The sequence below is a fragment of the Microcaecilia unicolor genome, chromosome 1 (assembly GCF_901765095.1).
Source record: "Microcaecilia unicolor chromosome 1, aMicUni1.1, whole genome shotgun sequence".
Taxonomy (NCBI): Eukaryota; Metazoa; Chordata; class Amphibia; order Gymnophiona; family Siphonopidae; genus Microcaecilia; species Microcaecilia unicolor.
Window position 1 is genome coordinate 424630452 of NC_044031.1, and position 17489 is coordinate 424647940.

Below are 17489 nucleotides of genomic sequence, written 5' to 3' on the forward strand. Positions count from 1 at the left end.
ACTCAGTCTGTTTGAGTTGCAATAGAGCATCCCGCTTTGGGTCCAAAGGACACCAATTAGAAATTTTGCTGGACGTCAAAAGTCAATTATGAATTGAATAATTTTTATTTTTGGGAGATATCGGTGTGAATGTAGTGAAAAGATATATAAAGTTATGAAGTTTATTTTATTGTGAGTAGCTGCTGTAGGATAAAGTCCTTGCCTGACCCCCTAAGCGTTTGTTTCTCTTAGACACAGGATGGGAAGGAAAGCCTCTGTGAATAAGGCCCCAAATCTTAAAGGACCTTCATTTCCAGCTATAAATGGAAACCTGCTATTCCCCTGAATGTGCACTGTTTTAATAATTCGTATAGAGGTCACATGACACTATGGCGTCAAGTGAACATAGGTGAAATTGGCTCCGGGATCCCGCAGCCTCCTTCATTTCAGTTGTTTAATAAGTGACACACTCTTTAATTTAAAATGTGTATAATAGAAAAGAGTCGTATGGAAGGGGGAGTGAATCCAGGAATCTCATTGTGGTCCACATTCCACAGTTCAGGTGTTCCTTGCATTTCTGTTCAACTGATTCCAGATAATGCAAGTTCCCGTGGCATGTGGATTCCTGTTCTCTCCCCTCTCTCTCTTCTGTTTGAGTTTGTCTGTCTTGAATGTGGCATGTATTTGCCTGGTATTTAAATAGATGTCAGAAGCATAGCCAGATCCTGGTGAGTGTGGGTGAATGGTGGGAAAGGACAACCTCCCCCGCTTCTGCATTCAGGCATGTAGGACATGATGCTTATAGCCCAGCTGAAGGGGTCGTTATTAGGTGCATCAGCATCCCAGTCACGCTATGCCAGGCTAACAGAAAGGTACCAGCCCTAGAAAGAGCATTTGCAAGGGTGCCACAAGTGGATTCTACTTAACTGCTTCCAAGATTTAGGCCACTGAAAGAGATCACACTACTACAGCATAACGAGGCCTATGGCTGCTTCTGCATAGCACTAGTGCCCTCCGCTGCTCAGACCTAGGTTGACAGCGTTTGTGGGCTACGGAGTGGGGGGGAGGATGAACTGGAAAAAAAAGGACAGTTTTTTTTTCCCATTGAGTCTGGAATTTCTTCTACATTGCTGATCCCAGTGGGGGACTCTATTTGTCTCCTCCTGTTTCACAGCGTGGGCTCCGTATGTGATAATTCATCTTCTTTTATGGGATTCAATGCTATCATAAAGAGTTAAAAAGAATTAATTTGCAAGGAAACAAATGTCTTCTAACAACTTAAGAAAACTTGCGAATGTAGGTGGGGGTTTGGAGACTTAGTAAAACTGGAGTTAAACTGTGCCGCAGCTGTGGATCTGAGTCTTTCAAACCTTGCTTCTTCAATTAAGAAAGCCTGGCATTTATTCTGCTGGGCACTTTTCTGCCTGCCTCTCATTTTTCAATTACAGACTTTATGCCGTTCAGAACCAGCAAAATTAAATATTAATCCAAAGCGGGTTATGGAATCCTCCAATCCTGGCCCGTACGTCCCCTTGGGCTCAGTGAGATATTAACTTGGTTGGCCACTTTAGCAGGGAAGAAACTGGCATGCAGCAACAGGGACAAAATTCTGTCCACATTGGCAGGGGTGAATGATCCGGAGCAAAAATTTTTGCCAAAAAATGTACGTGTGTCAAAATAAAAATTGGCATGCGTCCATTTTAGGTCTGAGACCTTACAGTCAGCCATTGAATTAGCAGTAAGGTCTCGCGTGTTAACTGTGCAGTAATCGCCTACACGCGTCAAGTTGGAGTTACCGCCCATTTTTCACCATGCGCCAGAAAATAAAATATATTTTCTGGCATGCGTAGCGGATGCATGTCAAAAATGAAATTACCGCACGGGCCATGCAGTAGCCAGGTGGTAACTCCAAATTGACACGCGTTGGGCTCGTGTAGGCGCCTCATGCGGCTTAGAAAAGGGCCCTTCAATGAGGTAAACTTGAGAACAGCAAATTAAAACATAATAATAGGACTGATGTGAAACAGGATCAAAAATATACACATTTAACAGCACTGAAGTTCAAATAACTTACAGCATTATTGAAACATACAATACTGTGGTTAGTGCAGCGGACTTTGATCCTAGGGAACTGGGTTCGATTCCCACTGCAGCTCCTTGTGACCTTGGGTAAGTCACTTAACCCTCCATTACCTCAGGTACCAAAACTTAGATTGTGAGCCCTTGAGGGGCAGAAAAAGATTTGTACCTGCATATAATGTATACAGCGCTGTGTACATCTAGTAGCGCTATAGGAATTATCAGTAGTAGTAGTAGTAATTTCCCAAAGCAATGAACAGGGGGAGAGGGCACCTGTCAAATACATTTAAAAAGCAGTGCCCTGAGTCCACTGTGCACCCACTTATATACTGTCTTACTATCAACTTTACATTCATATTACAGGTGAAAAGCAGTATGTGCTGAACACAAAAACTATAGCTCATTCCAGGTAGCATTTATTTTAAACTATCTGGGTTGCACAGTTCCATGGCTTTCAAGTACAGCAGCTTTAAGGAAGTTACTCTGGTCTGGCCCCAGTTTTGTTAACGCGATCACAGAAGAGGATTTGTAACTTCCCAGCTTGTAACAGAAATGTATAAAATCTGATTTCGAAAATGAAGGATATTGTCTCAAAAGATACAAGTACAAGCATTCTTATAGACATTGATGGGTTTACCTGAAGCATGCTTTTCTAAGAAAATGCTCCTCTATCTTTGCAAGACTTGTATGCCACTGAAAAAAATCCAGTGCTAGCAGTTAAGAGCAGAGTCTGAAATCATGGAGGAATGGGGCAGAATGCCACAGAGTTCTAGCCTCCTTCTCAGTATCTAAGAGATGCCTGGCACACAACATTTCCCGGTTAATAAACAAAATGGCAGATTCACCTTGGGACCAGAGTAGAAAAACATGAACTGGGGCTCATTGATCTGAAAAGTTTGCATCACTTTGGCCCTGGAGCACAGATGGCAGCGGCTTTAGCAAGGAAACCCTCCCGTTATGCTCAGCGTGGAAAAGACTGGCACAGTTTGTGCGCTAGAGCAAAAGTCCGCTAAAAGCCTTACACATTGCAAGGGGATGCATCTGTCATCTTTCCACCCTGTTGAACATCTCTCGCTCGAGATTAAAATGAAGAAGAATGACCCTGTTGCAAAATTGTACTTTCAAGCACTAGAGCCTCCTTACCCATGACAGACCCTAGCACAGATCCGCAGTCACTTTGTACATTTGATTGTCAGAACCAGCATAGGACAGTGTGAAGCTACAGTGCAGTATCCTTGCAGTCAGAAAAGCCATTTGCACCACATGTCACATAGCTGGATGCCTGGCTCTTTGCATGACTCCAACAAAGGGGCCTGCTTTGTGGGTACTTGAGCACCCCCCCCCCCTCGATATTCAGAAAACTCCTTTGCTTTGTCCATTGTGTTGAGTCCAGCACCTCCATCCATTTTTAAATATTTACCCCTATGCCCACAAACAGGACTGAAACCTCTAAGTATCAGCACCTGTGAGTGGAGTGGATCCACAGGGCGTTACAACAACAAAATCATTTCCAAGTTAGTGGGCAAAGAGGGAGTGGGCGTCTGTGACTGGATTCATATGTTTTTAGCATATACCCTTCCTTTTCTGCAGGATGATATTTGAACCACAATCACTTGGATTCACGGCTCATTAGCACTTCTCAATGGATCAACAGGCCGTGGAACCAAGCAATCTGGGAGGGTGGGGGCACAGCCACGAAAGTCCCTGAGATGTAAATGGGTGCGAAACTTGTGCAGTAATTGACAGGAGTCTCTGAATGAGTTTGAGTGCCCTGTCTTTGCAAATGGCCAGTGTTTGTGGACTGAAGTTGTGGCAGAGCTTAAATGCAGTGAATTAACCTTTTTGGGGAAAAAAAAAAGACTGAGCTGAGTTCACGTGGTTGAGCACAGAGTTCCCTGTGGAAAAGGTTAGAATATATTTTCATCAGTGAGAAAAAAAAAACCTCTTTGGTGTGTTATTTTGTAGTGAGTCACAGCAAAAACTGAAAATAACCAAGGGAAAGGTTGCCAGCTGTACTGATTTTTTTTTATCACTTTGCAAAAAACTGCTGCATTGCTAAACTCAGTTTTTTATTCTCTGTTTGCAAATTCTTGTTGGTTTTGAGGGTAAATAGACGGGGATAATTTCATTGCCAAACACAGCTGTCTCTTTCATTAATTAAGCTGTGTTTTTGTTAAAAATCTGTTGTTTGTAAAGATGGCATAACAGGGTTTGAGTGTTTTGGGGTGATTTTGTTTAGAAAAATGTTTAGAAGAAATTTACTGACAGTGAAATTACTAAGCTATAAGGAAGAAATTTTATTCTTTAAAAATTAAAAATTGAATTCCTTATTATACATGAACCATTCCACAAAATGTCAGATGGTGGCCTACAGGTTGTTTTATTTATTTATTTATTTATTTATTTATGGAGAGGGTAATAGATAATCTTTTGTATTGAAACATTTATGAAAACAAAACATAAAGATCTAATTAGATTCATATAGTATTGTACAGTCACACCTGTTGTAGATATTGGTGCCCTGGCTATAGCAGAATATTGCATACAAGTTATATATATATATATATATATGTGTGTGTGTGTGTGTGTGTGTGTGTGTGTGCGTGTGTGTGTGTGTATATTACTACTACTACTTATCATTTCTAAAGCGCTACTAGATGTACGCAGCGCTATACACTTGAACATGAAGAGACACTCCCTGCTCGACAGAGCTTACAATCTAATTAGGACAAACAGGACAAACAGGAGATAAGGGAATATTAAAGTGAGGATGATAAAATAAGGGTTCTGAACAAGCGAATAAGGGTTAGGAGTTAAAAGCTATATAAAAGCTATATATATACACTATATAAAAGTGTGTATGTATATAATACACACATATATATATATATATAGATATAGATATCTGCAGTTATTTTATAGCCGACGGTAATGGGAATGGCATTCTGGGGCGCTTGCCTTGTAGGCTGGTAAAATCCTCATCCAACTTGCACTGGAATAAACACAGGGCCCTGTTTACTAAAGTGTGCCGTAGGCACGCTGGTGTTTTTAGCGTGCGTTGAAAATTAGCGCACATTAATGCTAGAAACACTCATATATTCCTATGGGTGTCTCTAGTGTTAGCATGTGCTAATTGTTAGTACACACTAAAAATGCCAACACACCTCTGTAAACAGGGCCCGCAGTGTGGATTTGATTTGGTTTGCTTTTCTGGCCTCATTTTGATTCTTCGCAAATGCCTGGGTTAAGGCTATGTGCAGTGGGTGGATTTACTTCTGCAAGAACTCATGATTGCCTTTACGAAGTCCTTCAGGAAAAGGAAAAAGAAAGAAGTGCTCAATTTAGTCGGTGCTGAGGCCACTCCTAAAATAATACCCCGCTTTCAATGCTTTTTAAAGTAGATGCTGAAATTGCCTGACAAATTAAACCTGAACTGGAAAAGAATTGGAGGCCACTGGGTCTTACCTGAAATAGAGACTAGCTTTATCTGGTTTATTCTCATCAGACAAAATTAATTCATATAAGCTGAATATGCTTGTTTGCATGTGTACGTATTTAAAAATTCATACATTATATTGCCTGGGTGCATTTGTACGTAAGTGTATGTGCCCACATAAATGTGACCTCACCCTTCCTCTTGCTGGGGTTTGGGTTTTTCCGTCTCTTTTGCTTTGCAGTCTTTTGCTTTCTAGGTGCTAAAAGGCTTTAATTGCAGAACAAACATTTTCCAGCATAGTTTGAAAGAGTTTTTATTTTCCTACTAACAAATTCCTTTCACCAGTCATCTGACACCATTTTGTTTCACCAGTTCTGACTGGATTTGAACTTGCAGACCAACAATATTCGTTATCAAACTATGCTTCAAAATGTTCTGTGACACGGGAGGTGTATAGAAATCCAACTTGGGGAACGGAAGACGTGTGTATTTTTGCATTTGTCATCAAACATGAAATGAAAATAATACGTACTGGCCAGTAGCTATATATTCTAGCAGTATTTGGAGGTAATTTTGCAAATGGATAGTTGTGTGTAAAGTGCTAGAGGGCCTCTGTTTTAAAGGAACATAAGCACATTTGTACCTTTATAGATACTTTTTCAGAACCAGCCCCTAGAGCACATAAAAGCCTACATACCAATTTACACCTGCTATGTAAAAGATGCAGATGTGTGCATGTACTCTACAGCTGTATATATGTATTTTATAAAATATGTACACATTTTAACTCCGCCTCCACGCCGTCCATACTGTGTCCTCGGGGACACCTGTGTGTGCAAATCACGTGAAAATCAACATGCTCTTTCTGTGCACCTATTTTTAACATGCGTATGCAGTTGCACAATTTTATTAAATCCTTTTTCTGAGAGAAAAACATGCTCAACATGTGGAAAATTCTTCGTAAATTTTAACCCCTTCTCCCCACACTTAAAACATGCTGTTCACAGTACAGATCAAGCCTGTTTTTTTTTTTTTTTCATTTTTATACCAAAAAGATACACAGACTCTGAGTTTGCTTATTGTGGAGCTTGTAGTTCTACCCAGTCATTAGTGGCAATAAAGGTACTTAAATATAACCTGTCAAAAGTGTGTGTGGGGGGGCGGCGGGGCAAAGAGAAAAAAATCTGTTGGTCGTTCTTTAGCAAAATAAACCTTGAACAAAATGGACCATAAGACAACAGCTAACAGACTTTATACAAAAGCATTCAGTCACACAAATAGGAATCATATTAATTGGCATGGTTTTTGGCATTTTTGCTCAGTAGTATTTATTTATTTATTTGTTGCATTTGTATCCCACATTTTCCCACCTCTTTGCAGGCTCAATGTGGCTTACATTATATCATGAATAGTAGAGACACATGAGAAATAAACATTTAGTATATTATGATTATGTATTATGATAATAAAAAAGACACAACGTTTTGCATAGCTTAGTTAGGGGAGGGAGTATTTGGTTAATATGGCTATCTCCAATATCAGTCAGTCATGGTTTTGCTTCCAGCCACACTCAACCTCATTACAAAACCGGAGCGCATTCCTTCTCTCCCTCCCATCTTCTGGCCGTTTGAATCCCAGCCTCAGAGCAGACTGCAGCTGCAGGTCCCATAAAAAGATTTTGATGCTTAAGAAAAATCATTTCCCCTTTCTTTTTCTTCCTTGTATATTCTTTTTTTTTTTTTTTTAACATTGTCAAAGATGTCTAACTGCTAAAAATTTGTGATAAAGATAAACCTAGGCACACCAAGCTATGTAAGAGTTGTACTTGGTGGCATGGCTTGCAGGAAACTCGTTTCCTCATCCTTTGGTGTTAGTTAAAGGGGCAGTAGCCACTAGAGATCCTTAAGCATGTATTAGCATTCCTGTTTCCAGATTTTTGCTTCCACTTCTAAAGGTTTCTTTGCTTGTTTGATGTATTGTATTTCTTACATTTTTAGGCATATATGGAATACAAGCTGGGTGCCTGTGACTAAGGCCATGCCCCTGCTTTGCTCCTTTAAAAAAAAAAATTCTCCCCTCTTGAGTGTGCAGTCATTTGTGCTGTCTTCCCGTTTTGCATGTCTGCATAAGGTTTCTCCCTTGCCCCCACCCACCCCAGAGCCCCAGTTTACTTAGATTTATGGTGATTTTTGAATAGCTTTCAGAAAGAGTAAGCAAGAATGAAACAGAAATCAGAAGAAAGCGGGGGGGGGGGGGGGGGGGGATCTTAATAATGTTGATTGTTTGAGCTGTCAGGTGAATTTCGCTGAGCATGCACAGCTGTGCTCCTAATAAGTCTTCAAACTGTTTTTAATTGAAAATATTTCAAAAAATAAAAGAAACAGACATCCATTACAGGGATAATTTTTTTTCAGTTTTGTGCCTTGACAAATTAACAAGTACAGCGAATCTTAACTGTGTTTCTACTGCCATGTATTGCAGTGGGCCAAATAGAGATCACCTTGGCTGTTGTCACTCCGCACAACTGATCTGTGGCTGTCACATGAGCTGTCACTGAAGCCTCCCCACCCCCCAAAAAACAAGAAAAACTTGCACATAAACATCCATTCCTTTTCACCCATTCAGTAGAAGGCAGCCTAACATGTTCTTGTGTGCCGATTTTCTCATTCCTGTGCAATTATTTGATCAGGTGTGAATTAGAATTCTGTTCATTAAACATGCTTGTTATTCGGCACAAGAGGGTAACAGGAATGAGAGGAAGTGACTGCCTACAACAGTAATTAAACATGTGTAACCAATTAGTGGGTTTTCCACGATGGCACAAGCATATAATTTGCTTAGTCGCTCTACAAGAATAGATGAAGATAGGTACTAAAAGTGTGTTCTGACTGCTACGTTCTCATGTTTAAACATGTCAGCATTAATGATCTTTAAATATATAATTTCTAGTTTAGCAAGCCACTGAACTCTATTGGTTAATGACAGCAACATGTAATTTCAGTTCTATTTTGCTATGGAAATATTACATTTGACAGTCAATTAATTGTACTAAGTATTGGCGATATCAGATGTAGGGCTACAACATAGTGCCCTTGTTTCGCGATTGCAGAATGGCTAATTTTAGCTCTGTGTCAGGGCGTTTAAGATCTAGCAATGCTTTGTCTAACTATTTACAGAACAAGGAGGGCTACCTTCTCTTTTGTTTTACACATTTTTATTGTATTTTATTTTAACTTTTTTTTTAACGGATATGTGAAGTCTGTACTCTTTTGGCACTTCACATGACATTTCTAAAATGAATGTGCTTGAGTGAAATTTCTGCAGGAGTTAAATAAAATGCTTATTGCTTTGCAAGGTTATATAGAGTTACATTAAATCTTTGGTATCTGGATGCTCCATAAAGATAATAAATCTAGGTAGTCTTTGCCCACAGTTGAGTAACGGAGGCTCAGTTTGACCTGTCAGGTGCTGATGTGAGTTTGAAAGGCTACAGATTAGTTTAGCAATGTTAAGTGAACTAGCAAAAGGCATCTCTAATGTTGCTGGAAATGAGGAAGCTGGATGGGAAAGGGGAATCCTAATGAGCCCATCAAAAGCCTGATTTGTACCCAACAGACAAGGTAGCTGCGAATTATATGAAAATATTGGAAATCAATGGCTTCTATGGAATTTCATTAAGAAGCAGTATCCACAATTGATAGAGCCTCATAATTTGATGGATTGGGCTAAGAAAATGATTAGCTAGGTAGAAGGAGTCATTGAATACGCTCTCTGGGACCTACAAAGTGTTGAAGTGGGGTAATTTGTACAAAATAAAAAACTATTGATTTCACTTATGTGCAAAATTTTCAAATGTGGGATGGGGTTGTCTTGCAAGTCAGTGGCTGATGCAATTTTTTGATTTTTCCAGCCGTCCCAGGGGAAGGAGCAGATGACGGTGATAGTGGGAATGAAAGCAGAAGCGGAAGTGAAGAAACCAATGTCTGTGAAAAGTGCTGCGCAGAATTTTTTAAGTGGACTGACTTCTTGGAGCACAAGAAAAATTGCACTAAAAATCCACTTGTGCTGATTGTGAATGACGACGAGACAGCAGCACCCCCGCCACCGCCCTTGGAGGAATTTCCAGACCCTTCTCCTGTCAGTTCTCCCAGTGACCAAGCAGACAGCGAGGCCGCTGAAGAAAGCATCCAGGCGGAGAACAATGACAGCTGTGAGCTGAAAAGCGTTGAGAAGGAAGAAGAACCTATGGAGGTTGAGCCCTCTTCAGAGAAGAGTTACCAGAGTTCAGACGTCACCTCGGACACACCTACTCCTCTACCTCAAGTTCCGGAACCATCTTCCATGACTAATTATAACATGCCAAACACTAATGTTACATTAGAGACTCTGCAAAGCACTAAAGTGGCAGTTGCACAATTTTCACAGAGCGCGAGGTATGCGGGTAGTGTCAATCTGCCCACTGGTGCCACGGCAATGGCTATTCCAATGATCCTGGAGCAGTTAATGGCATTACAGCAGCAACAAATTCACCAGCTCCAGCTAATTGAACAGATTCGCAGTCAGGTAGCAATGATGAATCGACAGGCACTGCGTCCATCTCTGAATCCAGCGGCGCCTTCCCAGAGTGCGCCTGTGCCTGCTTCAAGCCAGCTCCAGGGCTTTGCTACACATTCTGCCCTCCAGTTACCAACAAGTGTTCCACCCACTATTGCAGTGCAGGTCACCAGCAATCAGCCACCTAGTTTTGAAGCCCCTCAGCACATCCCACAGCCTGCTTCTGGAGCAAACACCCCAAGTGTACCTAGTAATGGATCTTCCGCCCCTGCTGAGTCAAGCGTGTCCTCATCTACTAATGCCAATCCGGCATCCGTGGCTTCTGCTTCTGTGTCAAACACTGCTACTAGTTCTTCACACCCACAGAGCGCATCGACTCCACCCTCAGGAGGACATGGGAATCTCCTCACCCCAGCTTCCAGCCTGCCAAACCCACTTCTACCTCAAACTTCATCCAGCAGTGTGATCTTTCCCAACCCCTTAGTTAGCATTGCTGCAACTGCTAATGCACTGGATCCTCTGTCTGCCCTCATGAAGCATCGGAAAGGAAAACCTCCCAATGTTTCAGTGTTTGAAACCAAGTCGGCTTCTGAAGATCCCTTTTTTAAACACAAATGTCGATTTTGTGCCAAGGTGTTTGGAAGCGACAGCGCTTTACAAATCCACCTACGGTCACATACGGGAGAAAGACCTTTTAAATGCAACATATGTGGAAATCGCTTTTCCACCAAAGGTAACCTAAAGGTTCATTTTCAAAGGCACAAAGAGAAGTATCCCCATATCCAGATGAATCCCTATCCTGTTCCAGAGTATCTTGACAATGTCCCCACTAGCTCTGGAATCCCATATGGAATGTCATTGCCTCCTGAAAAACCCGTTACAACATGGTTGGACAGCAAGCCTGTATTGCCAACCATTCCAACCTCTATTGGGCTACAGCTTCCCCCCGCCATGCCCAGTGTTAACAATTTCAGTGATTCCCCAAGTATCACACCCATGAGTAGGTCCCCCCAGAGGCCATCTCCTGCTTCCAGTGAATGTAATTCTCTGTCTCCCAGCATAAATAATTCTGAATCAGGCATTCCAGTGACTGCAGAATCCCCACAGCCTCTTCTCAGTGGTTCTTCCATACCTAAAACTGAACCCATAAACTTACCCCCCACAAATGCAAGACCAGGAGAACTTTCTGTAAGTGCCCAGAATTCCTCAGCTTCCACAGCTTCAAATCCTACAGCAACCGATAGCAGTGTTTCAACAACCCTCCCAAATGCTGTGCTTCCATCCATGTCTGACCAGTTCAAAGCAAAGTTTCCATTTGGTGGTCTGCTAGATTCTATGCAAACTTCAGAAACCTCAAAACTGCAACAGTTAGTGGAGAACATTGACAAGAAAATGACAGATCCAAATCAGTGTGTCATTTGTCACCGCGTGCTTAGCTGTCAGAGTGCACTCAAGATGCATTATAGAACACATACAGGAGAAAGACCATTTAAATGCAAAATTTGTGGACGTGCCTTCACTACAAAAGGCAATCTGAAAACACATTTTGGCGTTCATCGAGCAAAGCCCCCGCTTAGAGTGCAACATTCGTGTCCCATTTGTCAGAAGAAATTTACAAACGCTGTCGTACTACAGCAGCATATTCGTATGCATATGGGTGGACAGATTCCAAACACGCCACTACCAGAGGGCTTCCAAGACGCCATGGACTCAGACTTTTCCTATGATGAAAAGAATCTTGAAACAATGAGTAACTATGATGATGATATCGATGACAATTCCATGGAAGAGGATCTGGACTTAAAGGACACCACAAGTGACTCATCTAAACCTCTAGTATCTTACCCATCTCCCACCTCACCACCCTCTGTAATCTCTAGTATTGCTGCTCTGGAGAATCAGATGAAAATGATTGATTCTGTCATGAACTCGCAACAGCTCATGAGCTTAAAATCTATGGAAAATGGGTCAGGGGAAAGTGATCATTTAAGCAATGACTCTTCATCAGCTGCTGGAGATCTCGAAAGTCAGAGTGCAGGCAGTCCCGCCATGTCAGAATCGTCTTCGTCTATGCAGGTTTTGTCGCCTGCAAACAGCAATAGTGAAAGTCTTAGGTCAAAATCCCCCGGTTTTAGCAACCAGGAAGAACCGCCAGAAATCCAGTTAAAGGTAGAAAAGCCCGACACCCCACCAGCTGCTCACGAAAATGGAGGTGCACTAGATCTGACGTCCGCCAACCCCGGCAGACCCGTCATCAAAGAGGAGACTCCTTTTACCCTGCTCTTCCTGAACAGAGAACGTGGTAAGTTTAAAAGTACTGTTTGTAATGTCTGTGGCAAGCCTTTTGCTTGTAAAAGTGCATTGGAAATTCACTACCGCAGCCATACTAAAGAACGTCCCTTTGTTTGTACACTCTGCAGTCGTGGGTGTTCCACTATGGGTAATTTAAAACAGCACTTGCTGACACACAAATTAAAAGAGCTTCCTTCTCAGTTATTTGAACCCAACTTTACTCTAGGTCCCAGCCAAACTACTCCTACCCTGGTCACCAGCACTGCGCCTGCCATGATCAAAATGGAAGTGAATGGTCACAGCAAGCCGATCTCATTGGGTGAGGGCCCCCACCTTCCAGCTGGAATCCAGGTTCCTGCTGCTCCACAGACAGCGATGAGTCCAGGCATCACCCCTATGCTGGCACCCCCGCCACGACGGACTCCCAAGCAGCACAACTGCCACTCGTGTGGGAAGACCTTCTCCTCAGCAAGTGCACTGCAGATACATGAGCGCACCCATACTGGTGAAAAGCCATTTGGTTGCACAATCTGTGGTAGAGCTTTTACAACAAAAGGGAATCTTAAGGTAAGGAGAAATCTCTCAAATCTTACACACGAAAAAATAAAACGAAAAACATAAGGAATTTAGAGTTTAAAATGTACAACCGTTTGACTGTAGAAAGAGAACTGCATGCTTTGACCATGGTCATGTTGTCTCTTGTGAAATAAGCTGCAAAGCATTCCTTCTTTGACAGTGCTTAGAACGAGCAGGAGCGTACTTTCTGTACCTTTTTTCTCCCTAGAACAATGATGGTTAGCACAAAAGGAGAAACATACATTAGAAATACAGATGAAAGAGCGGTGAGGCTTAAAAATTAGTTTCAGTAATTGAGAGGGAGGGAGCCTCTGGCATACTTTACTCTCCATCCCACAACCGTATTGTAACTACAGAAGAGTCCCTCCCTGTCAGCAGAGTACCTCGGCTGTGTGTGTGTTCATCTTCAAAAGTTTCAAGTTTATTCCAGACCATATACTGAACTGGATTTACATTCATGGCAGTTTGCAAAACTAAAACTCTAAATAAGTAATAAAAGAAAGAGAAATTAAATGTTTTAACTTCAAAATTAGCAAAGAGAGAACAGGAGCAGTGTGTCTTAAGCCCCAGCTGACCTTGCACCTTGAGCTGCCCCCATACTGGGTTCGAGAGCTGTCAGAGAAAATTGTGGATTAGTTATATTAAAATTAATTACCAAATGTATTCAAGAATAAGAAAGTTTTGAGTCCTTTCTTGAATGTTTGCAAACATGTTTGCAGTCTTAGGTAGGAGCGCAAAGTGTTCCAAAGGGAAGGACCTACTACATATAAATAAGAAACCTGGGTCGGTTTGATGCAAAAAATCCCCAACCACACCCCTTGTCAGCCGGGGTTAGGGATGCCTGTGAGAGTAGAGAGACATGGTTATTGCTCAAGGGTGACATCTGCTGGCCAAATTTAGAGTCCATGATACCTTGTTCCAGATACAGCTCGGATGCATGGCTCCTGGCCTCAGGACCGTTGCTGCAATCATCAGACTAGAGAGGGTGGGTCTGATAAAATAGGAAGGAGAAGGCTCATGGAGTTATAATTCCAGCAATTGAACTGGAAGGTAGCGGAGGAAAGAGGAGCCAGCCGCTGGCTCAAGAAAAGGAGACCAGTGCTAATCCGCTAATTGGATGATGATGACATAAACTTCCCTGGAATACTGCTAAAGTACAAATAGTTCCTGGTGCTTTCTCTAGAGTGATAAATACACTATATTTGTTTTCATTTCTAGTACAGGAAGGAACTAAAGGTAACTGTAAGAGAAAAAAATCTGGTCTAATGAAGTTTGAGCTGCTAGTAAAATGAGTTTGGTGCAGTGAGAGAGATTCAAGACAGAGGATTATCTTGCAGTTTGGTAGAAAAGTGCAAAACATACACTGGACACATTTCAAAGCCATTTATCCAGGTAAATCAGTCTTGACCCTGCTAACTTGACTTGGATGAAAGTTGTCTTCTACTGCCTAGCGAAAAGCATGTGGGGTCCTTTGCAGTCTGTCTGCTTTTAACCAGGTCAAAAATGATCATTACCAGGTTCAGGGGCGGAGAGGTTTGAGGGGCAAACAGCATGTGAAAATTAATTGCCCGCACCTTTTGTGTGTGTACAGTTTGCAGGGTATGCTCATGCAAAATGGATGTTTCCCTTTTGCTAGGTGGCCTATTTCTGGCTGCCCCGTGATGCACAGAGAATAGTTGGATTAGCACAGGTTGAAATCTGTGGTGACTGTTGTCAAGGATTCATCTTCTCTTATGATGTTCAGTCCCTTCTCCAAGCATTCAGTCTCCTGGCTAACACAGGAAAACATAACGCTTGGGTAAGAAATGGTCAGCGCAGTGAAATTGTAAAAGTTTCTTGTTTTCCTGTAACAGAATTTGAATTGAACCCAACCTCTGTTACTTGTTGAACAAAGGAGAGAGCGGAGGAGAAAGGGATTGGTGATCAATTTTGAGTGTGGGATAAAGAATGACTGAGAAAACACAGGACTGAAACCTTGGTAAAATACTTAAACTAAAACATGCTGCCATAATCCTTTCCGTGACCCCCACACTTTGGCCAAGTCTGAACGTCTCCATGTCCAGTGATCTTTACTGGTAACAGAGTAAATTCACTGCATAGGAGAAGAGAGTCTTGCTAGTAAAAATATGAAAATTTCCTAGGTGTAAGTTGTGAAAAAAAAAAGGACACACCACATGCTACTGATGCAGGATGGCCCCCAAAAGAGTTATTGGCTATGCAGAAGTTTAAAACCTGTGCTGTTATTAAGGTTTTAATTTTTGCAATCAGTTTGACGCTGACTGCCAGGTCAAGGGTGTTTCATTGCAGAGGAGATAAAATAAATGAGTTCTTGGCCACTGAAAATGGCAGTATTCAGTAAGGAAAATACAGCAGTACAGTCCTCAAGATTTGGAATCCAGTGTGCACAGTATATTTTCATTTTGATTCAGTGATTTGCACTCTGAAACAGCAATGGCATGGCTCGGAGAATTCAGTTGCTTTTAATAATACTTGTCATTTTATGGGTGGCAGAAGAAGGCAAAAACAGAAATTAATAAAAGAAAAATAACTTTGCACAGCATGTTCCCCCTGTGAATATCATCAGACCTTTCATGTGCTGGTGATGTTAGGCGAGGATCAGAGTAACACAAGAATTTCCAGTGTGCAAAATGTGGCAGTGTTCTGGACCATTTTGTTCACATGATTCTAAAATTATAAAAGATATAAATTGATGAGAGATCTTTCCCAATAAGTCAGGTCTTGTTTCAAATGCTCAGTGACACATGTACTGTCATCACAGGTCGCAAACTTTCAAAGAAGGTTAGTTCAGCGCCTTTCCTTTCTGTTTTTTAATCCATCTGATGATTAATAAAACTTGGCATTCAGGAGGCCCGTGACCCTGGAACACTTTCCCGGGATAGGTTATGCATAAACAGAATAGAGCACAGATTAATGAAAGAAGCTGGATATGGTGTGCTGCTGAGAAATGAAGGAAACCTCTTAAATGTGTAATTCAAATAATTACTTGTTAAAACTAATGCAATTAATAATCATTTGCCAAGTTTTACATTTCTGAAAGAAAAAAAATCTTTCTATTTTGGAGGAATGTGTTTTGAATTGTTGATTTCTGTTTACTGCCCTGGTATTTCTTTTCTGGATTTCTTTTACAAGTGCAGATCGGGTGGCTTGGTTAGTTTAGAACTATAACTGTGCAAATGTGTGTGATGTATTACTAACAAGTTAGATTGTGTAGGGGCCAGTCGAAGGGCTCAGTGATGTGTTTTCTGGGATACAAGGCAGGCAGCCCTACTTTGATTTTTCACGTCATGATGCAAAGCTTGGGCTCTCGTTTACTAAACTTATCTCATTGCTTGAGCAGTCTGAAGTGTGCTAAAAATTCAAGTTAATTAATCTGATTGATTCAGAGCTTAAGTATCAAGTCTGATTTAGCAGCAAGATATAGTTCTCCTGAATACAGCTCTTTACAGTAACAACTTGGGGAGGGGTTAAAGCAAGATCAGAGGTGTCTGAGAATCATTTACTGTGTCTGCAGTTGGAGCTGTGTATTTACCTCCCATCAACCGACCACTACAACATGTGGCCTGAATATGAATATGTGAGGAAGGCTGAAAGCAAAAACTGTGGGGGGGGGGGGGGAGGGGAGGGGCATGTGTATGATGGGGGTACAAATGCTTGATTCGGGGGGGGGGGGGGGGGGGCTTTGCTTCAGCCACCTCTCTCACCGGTTTCATGACTGTATGGGAATATGGATCACATGTACCTTTATCCAACCTAAATATCACCTTGTATTTGTTTCTCTACCGGACATGGCAAATGACTTTTCGGTACTATGTAAGCCACATTGAGCCTGCAAATAGGTGGAAAAATGTGGGATACAAATGTAACAAATAATAATAATAATAATAGACACAGACCTGTGTGGGGGACACAGGCGCTTAAAAAGGAAGCTCCTTGTAAAAGAGGGCCTAACAGAGATTAATAAGTTCTATGTTTCTCTATTTTTCTTTGTATAGTGGTCTTTAGTAGTTGGGGGAAGAATGATGACTTATGAGTAGTGAAATCACAGCTTAATTCTAAGCCCCATCTATTTCCACTTAGCAGGGAAGACTGTAGCTGGTCTCTAATGGACTTGCACTGTGTACAGTGCACTAGCATGACCAACTAATTAAGCAGTATTACCTGACAGAGTGAGCATCTCTAAGTCAGTTAATTGGCTGGTGGGGCCCTTAGGCGAAACAGAGTGCCTTCCCTCCCGACTGGTCTTTAGTTCTAGGAGACACCCAGTTTGTAAGGTAATATATTAATTCACCACTTTATTCAAAGTAAAAATAAGAGTTGTAGGGTATGCTCAATAGTTTAGATCCCCTGCCATAAACTGCTGTTTCCATGGAGATTACCATTCGTTTGCAGCCTCAAGTGCCTCCTAGGCCATTAATTCTCAACCACTGGAGCCAATCAGGAAGTGCTGGGTTGGTCCATATGTTTTATTCTGTTTACAGCCATGTTTTAAGGGCACACATATGCTCTCACTATCAAAAACCTAGGACAAATTGCCGGCAAAAAGAAGGCCACG

At 41.7% G+C, this 17489-nt stretch overlaps 1 protein-coding gene across 1 annotated transcript in view; it reads left to right on the forward strand.

The window, feature by feature from the left end:
- SALL3 (spalt like transcription factor 3) overlaps positions 1-17489 on the forward strand; it is a 59137-nt gene that overhangs the window by 7022 nt on the left and 34626 nt on the right. Inside the window, exons 2-3 of the mRNA XM_030211863.1 lie at positions 9405-12350; positions 12567-12907. Of these exons, the coding sequence (XP_030067723.1) occupies positions 9405-12350; positions 12567-12907 (3287 nt within the window). The remainder of the gene's footprint in view (positions 1-9404; positions 12351-12566; positions 12908-17489) is intronic.